The sequence below is a fragment of the Sciurus carolinensis genome, chromosome 9 (genome assembly GCF_902686445.1).
Source record: "Sciurus carolinensis chromosome 9, mSciCar1.2, whole genome shotgun sequence".
In the NCBI taxonomy this organism is placed as follows: Eukaryota; Metazoa; Chordata; class Mammalia; order Rodentia; family Sciuridae; genus Sciurus; species Sciurus carolinensis.
The window spans coordinates 8,685,007-8,706,510 of record NC_062221.1 but is presented as its reverse complement, the minus strand read 5'-3'; the positions used below and the strand labels follow the sequence as shown (position 1 = coordinate 8,706,510).

The following is a 21,504-nucleotide window of genomic DNA, read 5'->3' as shown; positions in this document are numbered from 1 at the left end:
TTCTTAAATCTTATGCAATTCTCAATTTAAGAAAAGAAGACGGCAACATAGATTTTATTTAAAACTCACTTTGCCCCAGACTATTCAAGGTCTAACTTAGATCAATTTGGTCTGTTTCCACAGGTGTTGAGAGAAAGATCTTCTCAGACTTCACACCACCTCCGCCGGCACCAATGCCAGGAAAACCAGTAATCAAGATCTGATAGTTGTATTTGCAATCTCAAAAGAACACTCTGCTTATAAAGCCAGGTGGCACTCTGAGTCACCCAACAGGCCTAGTCAGACACAATGTTGGTGTTCCTGGCTCTGGTGACCGTGGCCCTCGCATCTGCTCCTCCTTCTGGTGAGCACTTTGAAGGGTAGGTGACCAATTCCTTAAAGAGTTAGTCTTCTTCCTTGCTAGTCCAAAAGTTTGGACACATGACCCAACTTTTAATGTCCTATTCTTCTGTTATCTCACCATTTAGTCATAAGGTTTTCCGTGTCAATGTTGAAGATGAAAATCACCTCGACTTAATCCGTGAGTTGGCCAGCAACAACCAGGTAAGTTACCATTATGTAGCTTAGGTTTGCCTCACACCTGCTTTAAAAACTGATTGTACTGTGATCCCATCAAAGAAAGAATGATAGAAAGTATTAACTACAGCGATCCAGTATCAAGAAATAAAACCTTGGAAAGCACACCATGCCACCAGGCCTTATTTTTCTGCCTAATTTAAATAGCCAGGATCCCCATAGTATTAGAAATCCATGAAAACTTTTAAAAGAGCCCCATAGTGTTATAAATCCATGAAGACTTTTAAAAGAGTGTGGCAACTGGATGAGCCGGAGGCATCTTGAAGGTCACAGAACATCTAATGTGCAGCCTTCTGAAGCAAGAGAGAAAAATGATCAACTTGGAAATGACTGAGAAACTGGGCGTGTGTCCAACTTCAAATTCATTTCCACATCCCATGTATCATCTGTTCTCTTTGATTTTCTTTCATTCCAAATCAAACAGCTTGAGGTTTCATGACCTTGATTTTGGTCCCCTTAATGACATGATGTGAGGCAGGTGGGGTGGTGGGGGAACAAGAGAAAAAAATACATGAGTGGTTTCCCTACTTTGATTTTGCTTTCAAGAAACTGTAATCTCTTTGCTACTTTAAGAAAATCACTATATGTGGGGTGGGAACCAACATTTTTAATTATGTCCCATGTGCCAGAAAATGAGTGCTGATCGCAAAGTAGGTCCACTTGAACAGGTGCTCTTTCTTCATGAACATATTAGCTAGGTCCTAGCTCCTGAATATCTATCTGTCTGTCTATCTTTCATTTTCTGGCTTTGAAGTTGTGAAGAAAGAAAGAAAAGGGTAGAATATTTCACAACATCCAAGCAGTAGTACTTTAAAACTGAAAGAGAATAGAAAGTCACCTATTCCAGTCTTCTACTCAAATTCGGAATTTCCTCCCAGGAAATGGCATCCCTGGTTGCTGACCCTAATAAAACCTCTTCAAGTACTTTCAGGGACAGTAGGTATACTCCTTTTTGAAATCATCAATTTGCCTTAAAAATCATCCTGTTTTCTCCCTTTTACTGAATTTCTCTAACTTTGGCCTGTTAGACCTAGCTGCACCAAATGTTGTGCTATGCTACTTCTAAGATTAATCTTTTCCAGGCCTTTCATCATTTCTCTTAGCATTTGTCTACAGATTCTTGATCATTCTGGTCATTTCTGGATACAGCTCAGTCCGTCTAGACTTCTTTTTTAAAATGTGGCTACCGGAATTGACAGTGGGCCTCCAGGTACAGTCTGATTAATATGTGACACAGGACTGTTGCCTGTCTCCATTTGTAAAGCAGACATTTATTAATGGGGTCTAAGATTCTTTTTAGCATCTTGAGCCCTCATAGAACATTCTTAGATTCTATTAAACCTGTGTTCAATCAAAATCATTAGGTTATTTTTTCTCACATGAATCACCCTCAAACAAGCTACTCTTCCTTCTGTGCTTAATTGACTTTTTTTTTTAAATCTAAATGTGGGATTTTAGATTTATGCTGCTAAAATTTATCTTGCTAGCCTGTTTTTAGCATGGTGAGATCTTTTCAAAAATGAATTCAGTCAACAAGGAAATAATTCTTCCCACTAACTTTGCATCACCTTCAAGTTTGATAAGCATCCCTTTGTGACTTTGATCACCAATAAAGAAAAATAAGTAGATCAGGGGTCAGCATAGAAAAGAGACCTCCTTATGGTTTGCTCATTCGACTCCCACGTATCAGCATGTCGGATGTGACAGACACAGTGGTAAGCCCTGAAAGTGATCCATCAGCCTGTTCTCCTGGGGTAACTCAGCTCAACTACCCTAAGTTAGTGGGATGTTACCTAGTTAAAGCTGAGCCACTTTCCAGCTTGTAAAGTAAGTCTCGGTGCAGACTTCATCAAATGCTTTACTGAGAGCAAAACTCAGTATTCTCCGGGTGAGGGGGTTTCTTCCAATAGGAAGAGGAAGTTAATTGGGCCTGACTCATTCTTGCTTGAAATCACGCTGACTCCCAGAGATCCACAGCTTCCTTTTCTGAGCACTCGTTGGCCATCTGCTTCCAGTTTACTCTGCAGCTTCGCTGGAACCCATGCCAGGCCCCAGGAGCCCCTGCTTCTGGGCTTCACCTGTTTTCCTATTGATGAAATCCAAGACTGGGCCTCATCATTCCCCAGGGTGCCCTCCAAACTCTGAGTCTTCCAATGTTGCTGAGAAAGTTCTGCAATCACATCTGCAGTTTTGTTGTTGTTTTTGTTGTTGTTGTTCGGTTATCTAAAATTCAGCATTTTATGGTGGTCAGAGCAGAGAATCTGGTCTCAGGCTGCCTGGGCTCAATTCCTGACCCTACCTACCACTTGCTAGCTGGGCCTCAGACAGCTGTCTGGGTCTCAGCTTCCCCATTGGTACCATGATGATAATAAGGTTACCTTCAAGGATTACTGTGAGAGTTGGTATAAGTAAAACAGGTGGGAAGAACTTAAACAGGAAGAACTGTGTAAGTGTTTGATGGTTACTATCATTAGATCTGGGATTTTGAATACAATTTACAGGCCAATAGAATCAGCCATCTCCTCATCTACATTGGACCTCAGTGTTCTCTGTCCAAAGAAATCATTTCTGCTTAAATAGCATGTGTAAAAACCTTTACTTATCTTGGTGGTCATTTCCGCTCTCAGTAGAAGTATACAATACAAGGAACAGTGTTATCCCTTCTTGGAAAAGACAGAAGTCACATAAGAGACCCAGTTTCTCTCTTCAAACATTTTGCCTTAGCTCTGAGTAGAAGGACACGAGTTTCTCCTCCTCCTCCTCCTTCTTCTTTCTCCTTTTTTTTTTTTTTCTTTAACTTCCAACATGATTGAAAAATCTCTTTTTTTATTCTCTCTACCAATTGTGTGTCGCAGAATATTCTGGGATGCAGCCTTCCTGATAAGATCATTACAAGGGCATCCAGCATTCTTATTCATCCTTGGCCAAGTGTCCTTCCTGCCAGCTTTTGAACGTGTCCTTTAAAAGCTGAATGTATTGGAGAGATCTGTGCTCCAACCGCCTCTCCTTTCATCTGCAATTGTGTAGGAAGGATTTTATTTACCTCTGTGCTGTCAAGGTTGTTCTGGTCCCTGTACTGGAGATGTTCGCCATAAAATCCACTATCGTTTCTCTGGCCTTTCTGGAAATCTGTTTTCCAAGTTTAAGGCCCACCTTGCTCTGTCCTGTACCATCACGGTTCCCATGTTTCTTTGTTGCTGCTACACTGGGAAGTTCCTCCCAGCTGACTGAAATTAGGCCTAGAACAGAAGTTGCTTCATTTTCTAACTAGAAAGGAAAATGTCCTCAAGATAAACGAAGGGATCTATCAGATGCTCAACTCAGAGTCAAACGTAATGTGGAGAAATAGATGTGTGAAGAACCAAAGATTCTGTCGCCAGTATTCATTCTTTCATATGCCAGCCTTATTCCCAAGATAAACCTTATTTGAAGGTTTATCTTGCTCTTGTGCTAGGTTGGTGACACATTTTAGAAAAGACTCCTTAGTTATTAGCCAGCTGGCTGATGTAGTTGTTATTCTCACCAGATTGTCACTCAAAGGTATCCATCTACCATCTGACACACTGGATGGTTCTCTGCCACACTTATGATTTGATAACTTCAGTTTTATAACATCTTAACACGTAATTCATTTTCCTGCATCTTGTGTATTTCACCCTTTTCCCTATTTCAGATGTGAATCTCATTCACTAGTTCCTGAAATTCATATTATCTCCTTGTGTCTTTACTTGAGTCTATCACTGGTGTCCACACTTGGCACATTGGTAAGTGGCTGGGCAGCTGTAGTTCACTGCTGACTTCCAGCTGTGTTCCTCCTGGGAACTAAGGGACCATCTCCAGAAGACTAAGTCAATGTCACACCTGCAGCACTCCACACTGATGGATGTTAACAGATTTACGGACCCAGTTTCCCCATGTTGGAATGAAATCTTTAAGTAACCTGAGGTTAGATCTGCAAACTTTTGTCGAACATGTTTATAACATCCCTTTTAAAGCATTCATCATTCTTAGAGCAGAAGCTTAAAGGTAATTTAAACTTTCATATATGATTCATATATATTCATATATGATATTCCAGTATTTGGCAGAACCCAGACCAATGGGCTTAAGAGGTTAGAGAAGGCAACTTTCAGTTTAGTACCAGAAAGAAACCCATATTCAAGGTCATGTTAGAATCATCACCAAAAATATCATCAGGCATTTTTTTGCTTTGAGTAGAATGTAGAGTCTTAATAGAGGCTCTTCCAGAATGGACCCTGAGACAAAGATGCAAGGGAAAGTTGCCATGTAGGAATGCAGAGAGCTCTGTTGCAAAATTAATAAGTAAATAAAAGTGGAAAGGATACAGTCAAAACTTAGGGCAGCATTACTAAGCCAGCTACCACAGAGGACACCCTGAGCTTAATCCATGGGGACGTTTTAAGAAAAGGTATAATATATACCTTTCAAAATGATTCCACCTTCTCAGGTCAGGAGTTGGGAAACCTAAACTATGGCTTTCCAAGATCACTGCTTGAGCAGTTCTCCAGAAAGAGTTAGGTCCTCTGCAGCTCCCTCCTCCCCAGACCTGATATTTGCCTTCTCCTAGTCCCAAAGGAAAGTGCCCTCAGAAATAGAGCTATAGATCTTGAAAGCAGGAAGTCTGCTGAGCACACTTATGGGTCCCCGCAATTACATAGAGGTGGACACTGTGGGGTCAGCTACAGATAGATTCTCAAAGGACTTTATGTGCTTTACCAATGCTACACTTCTGTGTCTCTCATAAAGTCACTCTCTCCTCCCCTGCCTCACCTCGGAATCACTGACTAGGAACACCGTCACAAACAGCTTGAAAAAACAGCCTCTGTCAAACCATGTGCTTCTCCTCCTTGCCCTTCCCTGCACAATGCTGGCCAAATAGCCCTTGCTTCTCTGCTCTTGTCATGACACACTTTGTCCTTCCTCCACTATGACCTAAGCTCTCATCTTCTTCCTTTCATCCTGGGCACCCTAGGTCACGTTCTGTAGCCAATCCTTATCCAACCATTAACACTCCATTCAACCCCTTTGTGATAACCACACTATACCTTTTCTTCTGAAATCCCTCTTGATGGGACCCCATGTTCCTGCCTGCCATTGCCCTGACATTAAGACCCCGGCTCAGCACCCACTGAACTTCCACAGTGGTTTGAAGATTACCAGGACAGCATATAGGTTACTGGATTCACCCCAGGTGTATCTGAAACTGAGCCATCTGACCTCCTATTTCTCTGACCAGTCTCTAAGTCTCCCTCACTCCCTTCCAAGTTTCCAAGCAATGGTCCTAAATATCACCATCAGTCAGATCACCAGCTGAGACTAATTCACAAACATCTAAACAGGGACCGGATGAGATAGAGAGACAAAGAAAGATCCAATGTCAGGTTCACCTCCGGCTTCCAGGAAGCACAAGGAAGAAACAGGAAAACACAGACCTGTAAGAGCCAGTATGCTCTGATTAATATTTTTCCACAGAAAGTGGATATTTAAAACCAAACTTCCACAAATAGAAGCATTAGAGTCCTCAAATGTGGCATGCTATTGTTTTGTACTTACTTCTTCTCTAAAGTCTCCCTCATGAAGACAGAGACCATGTTTGATCCGACCCCTTGGGTATCCCTGGTCTCAGCAGAGAGCCTAGAACATAATGGGTCCTACAAACAGTTGTCCAATCACTTAATAAATGAAAATGTCAGCACATTCCTGGATCCCCAAGAATATTTTATTCTCAAGTATTTTGGTGCCAAGATACCCAGTGTGGAAGGACACTGAGTTTCTCTCTGGTATCCTCCACAGGTCAGGGACACCATTGCTTCCACACATTACTGTGACTTGCACATAAGTCAGTTACAAGACAAACTCATAAAATCAGTTCATTAAAAAGTAAAAGGGAAAATTCAGTTTCCTTTTTTGTTTTTTGTCAGTAGCTAGTTCATTATCATTCATTCAGATTATTTTTCCATTGCCACCAAGACTGCCATCCCAACAAGCAAGTGCTCCAGAAAAATCAATAAATAGAAAAGAGCCTTTATGGAATATGGCAATTACATAGTATTATGGGGAATAATTATGTATTCTTAATGCGTGCTGATAACCAGTTAATGCTATGTATGTATTTGTAAACATTTTGATCAATATCTAACTCCTTGGGCCCAACATTTGTTCACTCAAAGGAGATATGTTTAAGGAACTTTCTGAATAATTTGATTTTGCAAATAACTCAATGGAGATAAGCAACAGTGTGCCTTCAGATTATAATTCACCCATTGAACTATAGAAGTTTAATATTGATTAATATTGATTTTGTATTCAGATTGACTTCTGGAAACCAGATGCTGTCACACAAATCCGACCTCGCAGTACAGTTGACTTCTGTATTAAAGCAGAAGATAGCGTCACTGTGGAGGACCTTCTAGATCAACATGAGCTACAATATGAGTAAGTTTATGTCTTGTAACTATTAACATTCTTTCTCATGCATGCTTTCATCTGAGCTTTTGAATAGCCCTGGGAAGGTAAAAGTGAGACCAAGAACTTGTCTTCCCCATCACTCCACAAAGAGATAAAGGCCAAGTTGGCCCTGGATTCCCATCCTGGTAGATTTTGTGTTTAGTTATTCCTCTAATGAAAACAGTGTTGATTAGTGAATCCTAATTTTTCAGCCAGATTTCTACCCTGCTACTGCTTTACAAGATACAGGCCAAAGCAAAGGGCAGTAGATTACCAGCTAGACATGGTTTAATCCCCAAATTTCAAACTCTTCCCACATGATCATGAGATCTATTGTGAACCATAAGGACTCCTTCTGCTCCTTTAGCTTAAGAACAAGACTAGAATCTGTCTGAGGGGCCCTCCTGTTGCCTTCTTCCCAAGATTCTATCACTCTCTCTCTCATGGTAGGAGAAGACATGGAGAAGGAATCAAAGAAAGGGAAGTGGCTCTCCAAAGGCCTACAGTAGGGTTGGCTTAGCTGATCACTCTGTGACTCCTCTCTCCAAATGTTGCTCCATCAAGGTCTTTCAAGTCTTTCTAAGAAGATATTGCCTACATGTTTCACATGCTAAAAATGTTAGAAGTGGCCCCATCTGCTTTAGGAGAAGTGAAGACTTGAAAGGAGAAATTGTAGTCATATAATAGATATTAGGAGGGGCAGAGAAATGGAGTTTGCAGGGAACGGACCAAGTCTAGAATTCAAGGAGGGCTGCCCTACCAGAATGAGGTTTCAGCTGAGAAGCAAACAATGAACTGGAGTTAGCCAGACCAAGATAAGGAAAAACCCACTCTAGGCCGAGAACAGTCCTTATGCTGAGAGGTGGGAGAGAACTGGTGGCCTGGAGGCATTTGCAGGAGAAAGGGTGAAAGAAATGAGGTCTTCAATACAAAGCAGAGCTCTTCTACCAGGGTTGGACCAAGAAGGAGCAAAGAAGTTCTCAAGCTCCAGTTCTGAATCCTCAAACATTTACCCAGCAATCACCAACCATATGCTCAGGTCTTCACTATGCTTTAAGAAAATATCACCTACATAATTTTAACATTAGAAATTTTCTGTCACTTCTCACATCTTAAAAGCATCAAAGAAGAGTATCGGTGCCAAGACAGGTGTCAGAATCATCCCATATAAAGTGTGTACCAACGTCAGAATTGGTGTGGCCGAGTGCAACAAATAAATGCTTTGGAAAAACCACAGTTCAGATTCCAGTCCTGACTGCGCAACTCCCTGGCCACGAGACCTTGGGGAATTTGCTTACCCCTCTGCATGTCAGTTACCTTATCCATAAAACGCAGACACAATGCCACCATCACAGGACTGTTGTGAAAATGGAATCAAACAATATGTAAATAAGGTGCAACTAGTATCCCAACTAGCATTCCTGAGAAGGCTGTTCGGGCTTACTTACTATGCTACACAGAGGGGAAATAGATTACCCTTTTTTAAGGGTCAACAAAAACTGTTATGTTTAACCCTATTATCATGCTTCATATCACTTAGCGATCTGCTTCTGCCTGAGGGAAGTGTCAAAATGTGACCTTAAAAACTGACTGTCATCTTAAACAAAATATAACCTAGTAAATTTCAAAATGTGATTAAGATTCATGTCCCTGACACTTTGCTCTTCCTATTATCTAGAAGAATTTCTAAAATCCTAGCCTTTGGGGGCCTCAGTAACATTGAAAAAGATGAATTTTTAAGATTTCTTTCAGAAAAACAAAGAAAGAGCAGCAACCATAGACAAATAGTAGCCATCTGCATGGTGTCCCAATTGTACTCATATCTCAAAATAATGAAAAGGTTTCCAATGCCCTCTCAATCTGCGTTTACTGGACCAGGTAGAAAATATACTTGCTTTTTTTAATGGTAAACTTTTTGAGCATTGTGGATAAATGTTGTCTCATCTAGAACATGGGGTGTTCCCTGAGGGCTAAGATCTTGTTAATTTTTGCTTCTCTGTTCACTGCTGAACACATTTGTAGCATATAATTTTCTAAATATTAAATAATAATAAGTCCCTAGAAATCCTGGAGAAGTACTCCAGCAATATCCTTGCCAGGGGCCGCAAGCCGAAAGCAGTCCCTGTGCACACTATTATTACCTCATATGGTAACTAATTTGTATTTAGATGGTTTCCTGCTGGCACAAATTTGCATTTGTGTTTATATATCAGGAACCATCCACTGCACAAGGTCCACAAAATAGCTTTTCAGATTTTTGAGTAGTTCCAACCCTCTTCACCAAGACTCATATCATTTGAGAGTTTTAGTAAGATCCTGAATTATTTCTAGAAAAAAATGTAAAATGTGTACCAAGAGAAAGATAACTGGTTTTAATGGCCAGGTTGCGTCCTGAGATACAGGTAAACTAGGAATTAGTATATATCTCCAACTTATGGTTTGAAGTTATGGATGGGCAGTCTCTGCAGAATTCCTTCCTACAAATCGCAAGGTTATCTCGAACCTGTTCAATGCAGAGAAAGTCTGTTGCTAACTGACAATAGCATCATTCTTCTGCCATATCTCAGTCACACAGGAAAGTGTCCTTGGATGGCAGTGGGTACGTAGCAGTGTTCTTCAATAGTCAGGGGTGCATAGTCCAAGAACTGAACAAATGCTCCATTTTCTGGAGTCTGAAAGAGAGATAAAATTGAGTCATTTTCAGACATTGTGTTACTTGCTTTGTTGGGAACTCTAGTTATCTAATTTGCTTGCAAGTTTTATAAAATGAAAAAGGAGAAGAAGAAGTTGAATGGGGCTATAAAAGGAGCATATAAAAGTAGAAAATAGTGCACATCTTCTGGATTTGGGAGCTGTAATGTGGTCCCTCTGATATTAAGAGGCATTGTTTTAATCTTCTACAATAGTAGCTCATTATTTAGTAATAATATTTTGTAATATAGCTAAAGTAGTGCTTCATCCTAAATCCAATAATATCAAATAATCATAAGGCTGGAAAGGATCATTTGAGGTCAATCCCCTGCCTTCTGGCTAAAGTCAACACCATATTTCAGCCTCATTCTGATGCTCTCTCCCAAGTTACTAGAGGACGCTCTCACTCTTGGGTGTCGTCTTAAATTTAACTAGCTGAATATTTTAATGCTTCTTTGTCCTAGTTATTGATGAAAATGTTTAATATTTAACACAGCAATAACTCTAAGGGAATGTCTCTTCTTTGTACCAAAAGAAACCCTAGCCCCTGCACAGTCACTGATTCTTCTAAATAATTCGAACTTGAGGTTGGGTGCCGGTGAAAGGGACGCTGTATGTTCTGGGAGTTTTGCTGCCCCTCCACCCAGCGACAGATCAGGACAGCCACGGTTATAGACTTAGATGTGGCTGTCTAGTGAAAGTCCCAAGGCTGTAGATCATGGGAGCAATCAACCCATGATCTTTCCTCTGCACACTCACTAAGAAGCCACGTGACCCAGCTGATACTTCACTTGCTCACTTCCAGTGGAAAACCTCGTTAAAGTAAAAGGATACATCACTTACCATTTTCCATTTTCTCTCCTTTCTTTCTTTCCTTCCCTTCCTCTCCCTCCCCCTTTTCCCTCTCTCTCTCTCTCTCTCTCTCTCTCTCTCTTTCTCTCTCTCTCTCTCTCTCAGAAGTTTATCCTTGTTAGCTAGTAGGATTTCTTCTTTCAAATTGATGATATTGGACTGCCATTTTCTTAAAGGCTTCTGCCAATTTTGTTTTTAATTTTTGTTTAATTTCCATGTTCCTGTTTGCTTATTATGTTGTTGTTTTTAGTTTTTGTTTTTTTGTTTTTTTTTTTTTTTTGTTATCCTTAAAAACCATTTGCCTAGACTGTATCTATTCTAGGCTTTAGTTTCCTCCATATTAATGTTTATGGAGGTGGTAACTGGGGGAAAATTTTTTTCACATAACTTGGAAGACAGGTATGTAAATGACCAAAACCCATGAATTTGAGTGAAGTCTTGCATTTCAGAATTGAAAAGCACATTGAATATCCATCAATCAAAAGCTCCAATTCTAAAATTTATGAAATTAAGGCCCAGAAATTGAATGACTCTTCTAAAGTGAATTGATGAGTTGGGCCACACTGTGAAATTCATGTTTTGATTTCCAATTCAGGATTCCTCCTATTTCCGTCCTATGCCCTAACAATCTAATTTGATGTTGAGTATAATTATGGCACTCGCTATAATCATTGTTCCTAACTGTAGTAGGCAGAATGACAATTCCTCCAAAAATCTGCATCCTCATCCCCAACATGTTTAAAAGTGTTACCTTGCATGGCAAAGAGGAATCGAGATATTAGGTAGCTTAAGGATCTTAACCAGCTGACTTTAAATAGGAAAATTACACTGAATTGTCCAGATAGGTCGACTATAATCAATCGAGTCCTTAAAAGTTGAAGAAGGAGGTAAAAGTCAGAGGGATTGGATATGAGAAGAACTTGGTTTACTGTTGTTAGCTCGAAGGCAGAGGAAGAGGGACCAACCATGGAATGTAGGTGACCTCCAGGACAAGCAAAGGGCTCAGAGAAATCAGACTCTCCCCCAGAACCTCCAGGAAGGAACACATCCCTGTGGACACCTTGTTTTCAGCCCGATGAGACCTGCGTTGGGTTTCTAGACTACAGAGCTGTAAAATTACAAATCCACATTGCTCTCCGCTGCTAACTTTAAGCAGTCACAGAAAATTAAGACACTCACAAAGTATGGATGGCTGTTCAATGGAAAAATCTCTTTCCACAGAATAAATTCTAAGATCTGTTCTTTTTCATTCTCTTAATACCTTAAGAGAGTGAAGTCCTCAGGACAGTATTTGTCATTCGCAAGGAAGCAAATACCATTTAGTTTTAATTTACTCAGTTTTCCGTGAGGCGACACCAGTTCATATCCAAGTTCCCCAAAGGAAGGAGCAATCAGAGGGAGGCTCAGAGGACCTCCCTGACGGACTCTCAGAACGCCCTTAGGGCAACCAAGGAAAGGCAGATTGGTGCTGTGTGATTCTAAGTCTCTGTGTGGCAGATAAAACTGTTTCAAGAATCGACTAGGATAATAGAAGTTCCTGCAAAATGGTCTCTGTCTGTAATAGTCACAGTGCTGTGACCAAGGACTTTAATATTTATAAAATTCTGTCCCTTCCAAATACACTGTTCACTCAAAGTGGCAAAGGGAAATGAAGGCACCCACACCCACACCTTCAGGTCCGCCACTGTTAAGAGGACTTTCAACTGAACCGCACATTTGCAGGAACAGGAGGGCCGAAGCTGTCCTGTCCCCGGTGTTCCTGTTACCTAGTTGCAGAACTATTATTAGATTATTTAAACCAGCCAAACAGGCAAGTAGAAACTAGTGCTTTGAGCCCAGTCTTCTTGACCTAATAAATCTTTAGCTTATTGGCATTTCTTAATTTCTGGCCACCAAGAGATTTTTCTCAAAACCTGGAGATGACTCTAGATGAGGAACCGTCCCCGTTTATGTGGGACTGAGCAGGTTTCTGGGAGCTGGGACTTTATTGATAAAATCAGGAAAGTCCTGAGGAGGAAAGGCCATAGATAGGACTCAAGTACATATGGTCTTGTGCCCAAGTCCCTTGCCCAGTGGAAACCGTTTCTGAGCTTAGGGTCTAAGGACATCAAATACGTGAAGCTTGGGCTGAGGAAGAGCCTGTCCTGCCAACACCTCTGATGTCCTTGTCAGCTGCTTAGATGACAATATGTGATCCCTGGGGGGTGCACAGGACCGTCTGCTGACGCAGTGGCTCTGGATTTCCTGCGTGTTTACCAGGGGGGCACCTTCTCTGGTCCATTGCAGGGTGTTGATAAGCAACCTGAGAAACGTGATGGAAGCCCAGTTTGACAGCCGAAGCCGGGCGGCAGGACACAGTTACACCAAGTACAACGACTGGGAAACGGTACGGGGTGCGGGTGGTTTTCACTTTGCTTTGGGAACTGAATCAACAATGTCACGTTAATCCGCAAATGATTCCCTTTGGTAGATAGAGGCTTGGACTCAACAAATCGCCGATGAGAATCCAGATCTTGTCTCCCGCAGCATCATTGGAACCACCTTTGAAGGTCGCAACATGTACCTCCTCAAGGTGATGATTTTTAACCATGACCTTGCCGGGCTGAGGGCTTTAAATCAGTGAGTCCTAATGCATTAACATCTGTCTCACAGACGTGTTATCCCAAACATTGTTATAACTTTTCCTGCCTATATCCCCCAGGGAGCCGAACAGATTCCCCAGCTTCCCTTATCATATGTGGATTTTTAGATCATTATTTTGATTTATGCAAAAGGAAAATGCAATAAAATAAGAGAAGTCCTATAAATTTAACCACATTCCTGTAAGCAATGTAAATGATCGTCTACCTTGATGAAATTCCTCCCTCCCAGCTGTTCTTTGCAAATCCATTTGCTAAAGAGCTTCATAAACTTCACGTTTATCAGACGACATTACAAAGCATACCGACAATTTGTCTCTGTCATCCTCTAATGCCATTTTTGTCATGTAATTCTAATGAAGGAAATAAAAAGACAAGAAATAGTGGAGAGAAGGGAAAATTCTTACAAGATTAGCAACAACCGTGATTACCTCTAATTACTCATGCAGTTGTCTTGGTCATGTCACCTAGTAATAGCGGCTGAAAATAACCTCCACGTGAGGACCATTAAGCAGGGTAATCAGGCATCTTCTGAAAATATGAGCTTGTCAAGCTTAATAAAAATAATAAACAGCCATGTAAGCTCTCAGCTCAAACATTGTGAGTGTCTAGAGGCAAGAGCATACTGTGCTGGTATTGTGTTTTAATTTAATCATAGGATATATCACGCCGCTGTCAGGTTTCACCTGTTGAACGCAAAATGCTGGTGGGTGGTGAAGGTTAACCCTGCATGCCAGGGTGTCAATCACAGCTTCCCTCTTGCTTCTGTCGCCAGGTTGGCAAAGCCAATCCAAATAAGCCCGCCATCTTCATCGACTGTGGTTTCCATGCCAGAGAGTGGATTTCTCCTGCATTCTGCCAGTGGTTTGTGAGAGAGGTCAGTCTGTGCGGCAGTTTTTAGCAAATGGAAGCAGAAAGTAGTTTTATTCTAATTAATTCCTTAGAACCTAGCAAGAAAAAGAGAATGACACAGAAAAAATAATCCATAATTCCAAGTCCCTGGGTTTCAGAATTGGTGTCAAATTTCACCAACTGATCTTTGTAGGGTGGGATTTCTGAGCAGTTAGAGAACTGTATTTATCTGCCTGTCACTCATCTGGACATTTTCTCACCTATCTTGGATGGGCAGGCTGACTGTTAGTGTGGTGAACTGGTCGTTTAAAGTTAACGGTTATGGGGAAGCTATCAACTTGAATGTGATCGCCTGATAAACCTAAAAATTCAAGTTTTTAAATATCACTGAGTATATACTGGCATAAATAGATGACTTAATAAATAATTAAAAGGGGGGAAAACAACTAATTCTTACAGAATTATAATATATACACATTCATTATATATAATGAATGCACTATAAAATCACCTTTAGAATACCACAGTAATAATCATTTCAGGTAAATCCACAGAGGGACACAAAATGAGTGGGTAAAAGTTTAAGAAGAAACAAGATATTTGCAGCATCACAAAATATCTTTCCCTTCAACCTGTATTAATTACAAAGAAAAACTTGCAATGGAAAAACCCTAGCATAAACTACCTTAACCAAGTTGCGAAGGTAAATATCACCAGTGATAAATTTGATGTATTGACATCATGTGCCCCTGATCACATACACGAAAGAGATACATCACCCCTGTGATATTCTTCTCCCAAAATGTGGAACCTCCCTCTAATCATGAAAAGTTAGTGTAAAAAATCACACACTCAAACTGAGGGACAGTCTGCAAAATAACCTGATAAGTGCTTTTGAACAGTGTCAATAGAAGACAAGGAAAGACTAAAGAACTATCACAAGTCAGAGAAGACTAAGGAGACAGGACAAGCAAAGTCAATGTGGGATCTGAGAAGGACCCAGAACTGAAAAAGGACATGAGTGGAAAACCATGGAATCTGAACAAAGCCTTATGTCTAAATTCTAGTCTTGTGCCCAGGTTCATTCCTTCACCTTGATAATCATACCAGAGTCATATAAGGTGGTGATGTTAGGGAAAGTTGGGAGACAGGTGTATGGGAGCTACCCATACTATTTGTTTTTACCGCTCCTTAGTAAATCTTAAAAGTTACATTGGAGTGTGTTAAAATACAAGAATATGATGATGTACAATGTAATTTCCTTCATGTGAAGCCTTCTGTATTATTTGTTATAGTCATGATTTCTAGACCTGTTATGTATCCAATTAGCATCACCTAACTTCACTGGGTAACTAGCCCTTGGCCCTTTAGAAGGAGAAAATTAGATTTTATCATCATCTTCAAAGTGTAGACCATTCAAAGAACCTGGTTCTACATCTCTTCCAACCTAAAAAGTACACTGTTCACATATAGAAGTCTTATACCTTCTCAAGTTCTGTAAACGAGCCCAGGAAAATGTTGAAATTAAATTTACCATGATACTGCAGCAGAGCGCCTACCATGAAGAGAACAAATTAAGTGGACTTGGTGTCCTTCATTCAAAGGTAAGTGTCCACCTAACAGGGACAACCAGTTCCTTAATGGGATTCCCTCATCAAGAAAGGATAAAGCAGATTCCTCCACCGTGCTGCAGTGTGCAGGGTTAGGGAGAGCTTCCCCAAGCCATCAGTGGATTACAGACAGACATTCTCACTTTTCTTCCATGTTGGACACTCCCTCTAGTAATATCATCCATAAGTGTTTCCATAAACTCTATGAAATAGGCAAATTTCCAGGCAATTTCATTAGGAACATGAATAACCACCCACAGACACTCCTTACCAGGACTAGTAGGTCTTACAGTCATACCCTCGTAAGTTTGATGAAAAGTGCTTTTTCACTTTTTACCTCAAAGGAAGAGAATATATATATGTCCTTTAAAGGTCTTTAATTTGTAGTTCAATGAGCAATAAATTTGGAATGCCCTGGGGGGAAAAAAGTCTTAAATTTTTATTTAATTTTTTAATTAAATCTTTGTTCCTCTCTAAAGAAACAAGTTAAAAATAATAATTCCATGCGTCACATATGAATGGAACAGAAGTATCCTGGAAGCAGAGAAGAATTAGAAATAATAATTTAAAAGAAAAAGAGCTGTCATTTGCTGCTGGTTTTCTAAATATGCCTACACCAATAAGTGACACAGTTCCATTACCAAAGTCAACGTTCACCCCATCTGTCTAAATTTAGCAGCATGGTGCATTCTATCCCATGAAATTCTGCTTTATAATTCACATGCAGGCGGTTCGCACGTATGGACAAGAGATCCACATGACAGAGCTTCTCAATGAATTGGACTTTTACGTCCTGCCCGTGGTCAATGTTGATGGCTACGTCTACACCTGGACTAAGGTACATGAATCCATACTGAGGGAGACTGATGAAATTGAAAACCAACTGCTTCCTGTGACCCTTACTCTAACCACACAATCCACTTCCAGAACCGAATGTGGAGAAAGACCCGCTCGACTCAGGCTGGAACTTCCTGCGTTGGCACAGATCCCAACAGAAATTTTGCTGCTGGTTGGTGCGGTAAGTATCCAGCTGGCCATTTGGCACTCATCAGCTGAAACCTTAAGAGGAAAAATTAACATAAGAAAACACAACAGTGTCCAAAACAAGAAAAACTGTAAATTTTTATATTTTAGAGTTTTAACTTTCTGAAAGCACAGATAATAATTCCTTTGACTAATGTGTATTGGGCACTGGGTTGCGTTCCCAGCTGTGTCAGATGCGGGAAATGTAGGACTGAACACACCAGACAGAATCCTACTGCTGTTGTGATGTACAGTCTAGTGAGTCAAGTCCAGAGAGTGTCTCCATAAAGCCATTAAATTAATAATTATTTAAATAACCTTGTGATGTGATTAAGAGTGATCATAGTAATGTGGAATTTTGATGGATATTGGTTTGTGCCCTGCTTATTAATTTTCTTGCACTGTATTGATCTTGCTGTGTAGTACTCTACAGGACACATTGATGATTTCATGTGCAAATGTTTTATCCTGCCAGTTTAAAATCATACCATCTTAATCTTGTCAGTAAATATATGCATACTTTATAACACATGCATAGTGGAGAATCATTCAACGGAGTCATGTGAAAACAACTTACATGGAGCTTCCTGATTTAAAAGTTTGAAGTGTTAAAACACCCCCAGGTAGCTGATAGTAGGTAGATGGCTGCCGAAGGCCACCATTGGCCATTACCAACAACGTATGTTCATCCAGAGACGGGAGCCTCTACAAGTCCCTGTGCTGAAACTTACTGTGGACCTGCGCCCGAGTCTGAGAAGGAGACCAAGGCCCTGGCCAACTTCATCCGCAGCCACCTCTCTACCATCAAGGCATACTTGACGATCCACTCGTACTCTCAGATGCTGCTCTATCCCTATTCCTACAGCTACAAACTGCCAGCGAACAACGTGGAGTTGGTAAGTGGACATGGCAGTGGGTGGGGAATTTCGTTCTTGAGATTGTTTCCTTCTATTCCTGAAAAAAACATGTAAGAACAATTTCTGGAAGTTCCTTTATTGGTTTTTGGTAGTAGGAGTAGAAAACACTTATAGCTTTATAAGGAGTCTAGAGGTGACTGCATAAATTAACTTTAAAAAAAATAGAATTGCAATCAGGAACAGTCTCCTTCATGTTATTTATTCATTAATCTTCAAAATGACCATAGTTCTATTTTCTCTGGCTTCGTCACAATGCTGACTGGAAGGATGATGGCAGATGTGTTTGGGACCATCACTGGAGTTCCTTGGTCTCATACACAGTATTTGTCAGAGTTGGTTTTGCCGAGTTGCCTTGAGCTGGGTTGACACAGCAGAGCGTGGCAGATGCCGTTAGGAATTTGTCACATTTGGTTGAGATCAGGTTTAGTCAGGAGATTCTGAAACTGCTTATTTCACAGTTGGATCGGGTGAGATTCAGAAGTGAGTCAATCGATGTGCGATTGATGTGAATGACTCTTTCTAGATTTAGGGGACAATGCAAAGAAATTTAAGCAGCCCTTGCTCAAAATACAAGCAGTCTTGTTGGAAAATCAAGATAGAATCCCAGGGGCTGGGGTTGTGGCTCAGAGGCAGAGCGCTTGCCTAGCATGTGTGAGGCCCTGGGTTTGATCCTTAGCACCACATAAAAATGAAACAAATAAAAAAAAAGGGGGGGACATGCTGTCTATCTAAAACTACCAAAAAAAATCCTTTTTAAAGATATAATCACAGGAGCACTTAGATATTCATGAGTTTTATAACAGTTCACACTAACAAATATCACACATAGATTTTTAAAAGTAGGTTTGAGTCTTTCAAAAAATATTTTTTTTAATTTATGAAACATCTGGTTGCCAGAAGTTGAGATCAATGACCTAAAAGAGCAAACATAAGATTTAAAGCATTTAAATTGCACCAGAAATAAAAAAGTATTCCACTTAGACAATGACACAAATATTTGGCTTACCTAAAAGCTTACTCTTGAAGGCCCAGTAACTTTAAGAACTGGAAATTGTTGTTTTGCACTTTCAGATTCCGTCTTTCAGAGACCAAATAAGAAATGTAATGTTGTAAATATGTCATGAAAAAAAGCAAACAGAAAAACAACCCACTCTCCCAGAAAACTGATGGCTAATAGTTGGCTGGATTCTTCTTCAAAAATTTTTTTCTTCAAAATGTTTCTCATTTTCCCTATCTGGAGCCAAAAAAAAAAAGAAAACATCATTAGTTAGAACCACTAAATATTCAGCTTTCCAGTTATGCCCTGTCTGTACATGTTCCCAGTGGGAGTTCATGGTCCTGTGGCCCCAGAGATGGGTGTGATCAGCTCCTGGTTTCTGTCCTAGATTTCTGGCCACCAAAAGGAAGAAGGTTGCTTAATTCATATGAATATATTTAAATTTTTCCTACTTCCTAAGAGAAAACAAAATCCTAGTAACTAACCACTAATGAATTAATAAAAGAATTATGAAAACTAAAATTTTAAAACGCACAAAGTATGTCAATAGCAAATATGTCTAGCTTGCTCAGTATCTGCTAGTTTTAGACATAAATACCACAAAGTCTAATACTAACCAAAAAGTTTAAAGTGTTCATGGAAATTGAACTGCTTCCACAAAGTTTGATACCTTTTTTTTAATTTGGGGGATAAATTAATCCCTCGTTAGGAATGAGATAACTTTGCATCTACTGCTGCATATGATAATAACCCAGTATATGGGTTCTCAAACATCTCCAAACTACTGTTTAAAAAGGAATCAAGTACTCTTGCTTTTGTTTGTTTGTTTATATGTTATAATCTTTTGAATAATTCTTACTGCTTCCTTTGGAAACTTTATCCAGGAAAACACCCAGGACTCAGAGACTCAGAATTTAATCAGCCCGTTCACATAGGCCCAGGAGGTGAGAAAACGCACCAGTAGATTGTAAGGCACTGATATTCTTCTCAGAAATCAGTTTTTTATTTAAAATCAGTGAAAAGCAGATAGCAAAAGAGACACTACTTAAAATTCTGTCTCTAAAATTGTTTTTAAATTCTAATTAACAAAGGAGTGAAATAAACAGAATTCTATTGATACAAAATATTGACCTATTCTTAAAAGACAAAAAACATAAAATAATTTTATCTTAAATGATTATTTCAATATTCACAAAACTAAATTCAAGGTAAAGCACATGCCACTTCTTACCTTTTCCAGAACATTAAAAGGTGACTAGATTTATATCACACATTGACTTAAAAGATACTTTAATGTCCAATTTTTTTCTGAGATTAAACTTTTGCCTACTATCTTGAGACAAATATTTATATGCCACCAGGCTAGGAAAGCCCAGGGCGAGAGTTATTCGATTATTAGATTCATTCAGCCTCTGAATTTAGTTTGACAGCTCAAAGCAACTTTGATCTTTTGAGAGACTAGAAATTCTTTCCATTTTTTCTTATTTGGTGAAATTCCAATTCACTCACTTCTAAAGCACATTTTTCTAGAACAAGCTCAAACTACAGTGTAATTACAAAGGTATGTATAGCCAAAGGAGAATTTGAATCTCTCCCCCAAAAAAGTATATTGACATTTTTCACAGTTTTTATTTGTAATGAGTATTTTGAGGGGAAAAAAAGTGATCTTGATCTAGAAGGACGAATTTTCCATTTGAATCTAGTATCTCTATGTTAATTCTTGATTAGAGAAACATGACTGCTACAGAAAACAGAAAGAGGTGAAAGATAAGAAAAATGAATGCTGGGCCTCATGCCACATTAGAGAGCAAGGAATTTCCTTGAAGGGACAGAGTGAGGACTTTGTCTTACACAGTTTGGCCTAGTCATTGGTGTGTATATTATCTTCATTTCTCTTGATAAAATGTAAGATTATATCTGTATCAAAAAATATCCCTCCAAGATGAATAAGACTCTAGACTCAAAGAAATTATTTTATACTTATATTAGCATTTTTACACAAATTTAAGGCATGCTATGAGCAGCAATCCTTTGACATCAGAATGATGATAAAGATTTTTGTGGCTTCCTTTCTGAAAGATCTTATTTGGAGCTTGCCTGGTAATTGCTTATATTATGAGAAAAATTTCAGAGGAAAGATGGGCAGTGACGGGCATCCAGAAGACCAAGGAAGTAAAAGATCAGGAGAAGTGGACACAGGAGGGAGCCAGAAATGGGCCTTGGGCAGAGTGGTAGGAGGTGCAGGAATATCACGATGCTTTCATGTCACAAACTGCCCTTCCAGGTTATTTAAAGCAAGACTGTGACGTGTGCTGAGTGTCCAGTGGCTTCCCTAGCACAACCTGGGTTCTCCAGTGCAGATTCTTTCAATATCGTCTACCATTATCTTCAAGGGAAGTTGTAAGGCTCAGAAAAAGAAATATTTACATTTCCAAAACTCGAAAGAATAACAAAAGAACAAATCATGTGATTTCTTTATTGTCAGAGAAACTAAAAACTGGGAGACATAGAGGACAAGACTCCCAAACCTGGGTGGTGCAGCTGCACCGACTGAGTAGGAGGCAGTTCCCAGTCCTTGATCCCCCAACACCCAGGTGCCTGCATGGCACTGTTAACAATGATCATCACCATCATCATACCACTTGGTAGCCAGGAAGCCAGAAGAGCACCCAGGCAACAAGTACCTTGTCCCACTCCAAAAACTGATCAAGAAGACAGCAGAGTGCAGTCCAGGGCACGAGTCTTACCTGGCTTCCCTGCATGAGAAGACTAGCATGTCATGGCTGGAAAATCTAGAAAGTCTCTCGTTCTATTTCTCATTTCCCAACCGAAGCAATGAAGCCATAGCTAAGCCGACAATAGCAGTGGGGTCGAGAGCT

At 39.9% G+C, this 21,504-nt stretch overlaps 1 protein-coding gene across 1 annotated transcript in view; it reads left to right on the top strand.

Moving 5' to 3' along the window:
- The first annotated feature begins 232 nt into the window (after nt 1–232).
- Cpb1 (carboxypeptidase B1) overlaps nt 233–21,504 on the top strand; it is a 30,086-nt gene continuing 8,814 nt past the window's right edge. Inside the window, exons 1-9 of the mRNA XM_047564796.1 lie at nt 233–359; nt 468–543; nt 6,908–7,032; nt 12,874–12,973; nt 13,058–13,159; nt 14,002–14,103; nt 16,416–16,526; nt 16,616–16,706; nt 17,405–17,607. Of these exons, the coding sequence (XP_047420752.1) occupies nt 289–359; nt 468–543; nt 6,908–7,032; nt 12,874–12,973; nt 13,058–13,159; nt 14,002–14,103; nt 16,416–16,526; nt 16,616–16,706; nt 17,405–17,607 (981 nt within the window). The 5' untranslated portion in view covers nt 233–288. The remainder of the gene's footprint in view (nt 360–467; nt 544–6,907; nt 7,033–12,873; nt 12,974–13,057; nt 13,160–14,001; nt 14,104–16,415; nt 16,527–16,615; nt 16,707–17,404; nt 17,608–21,504) is intronic.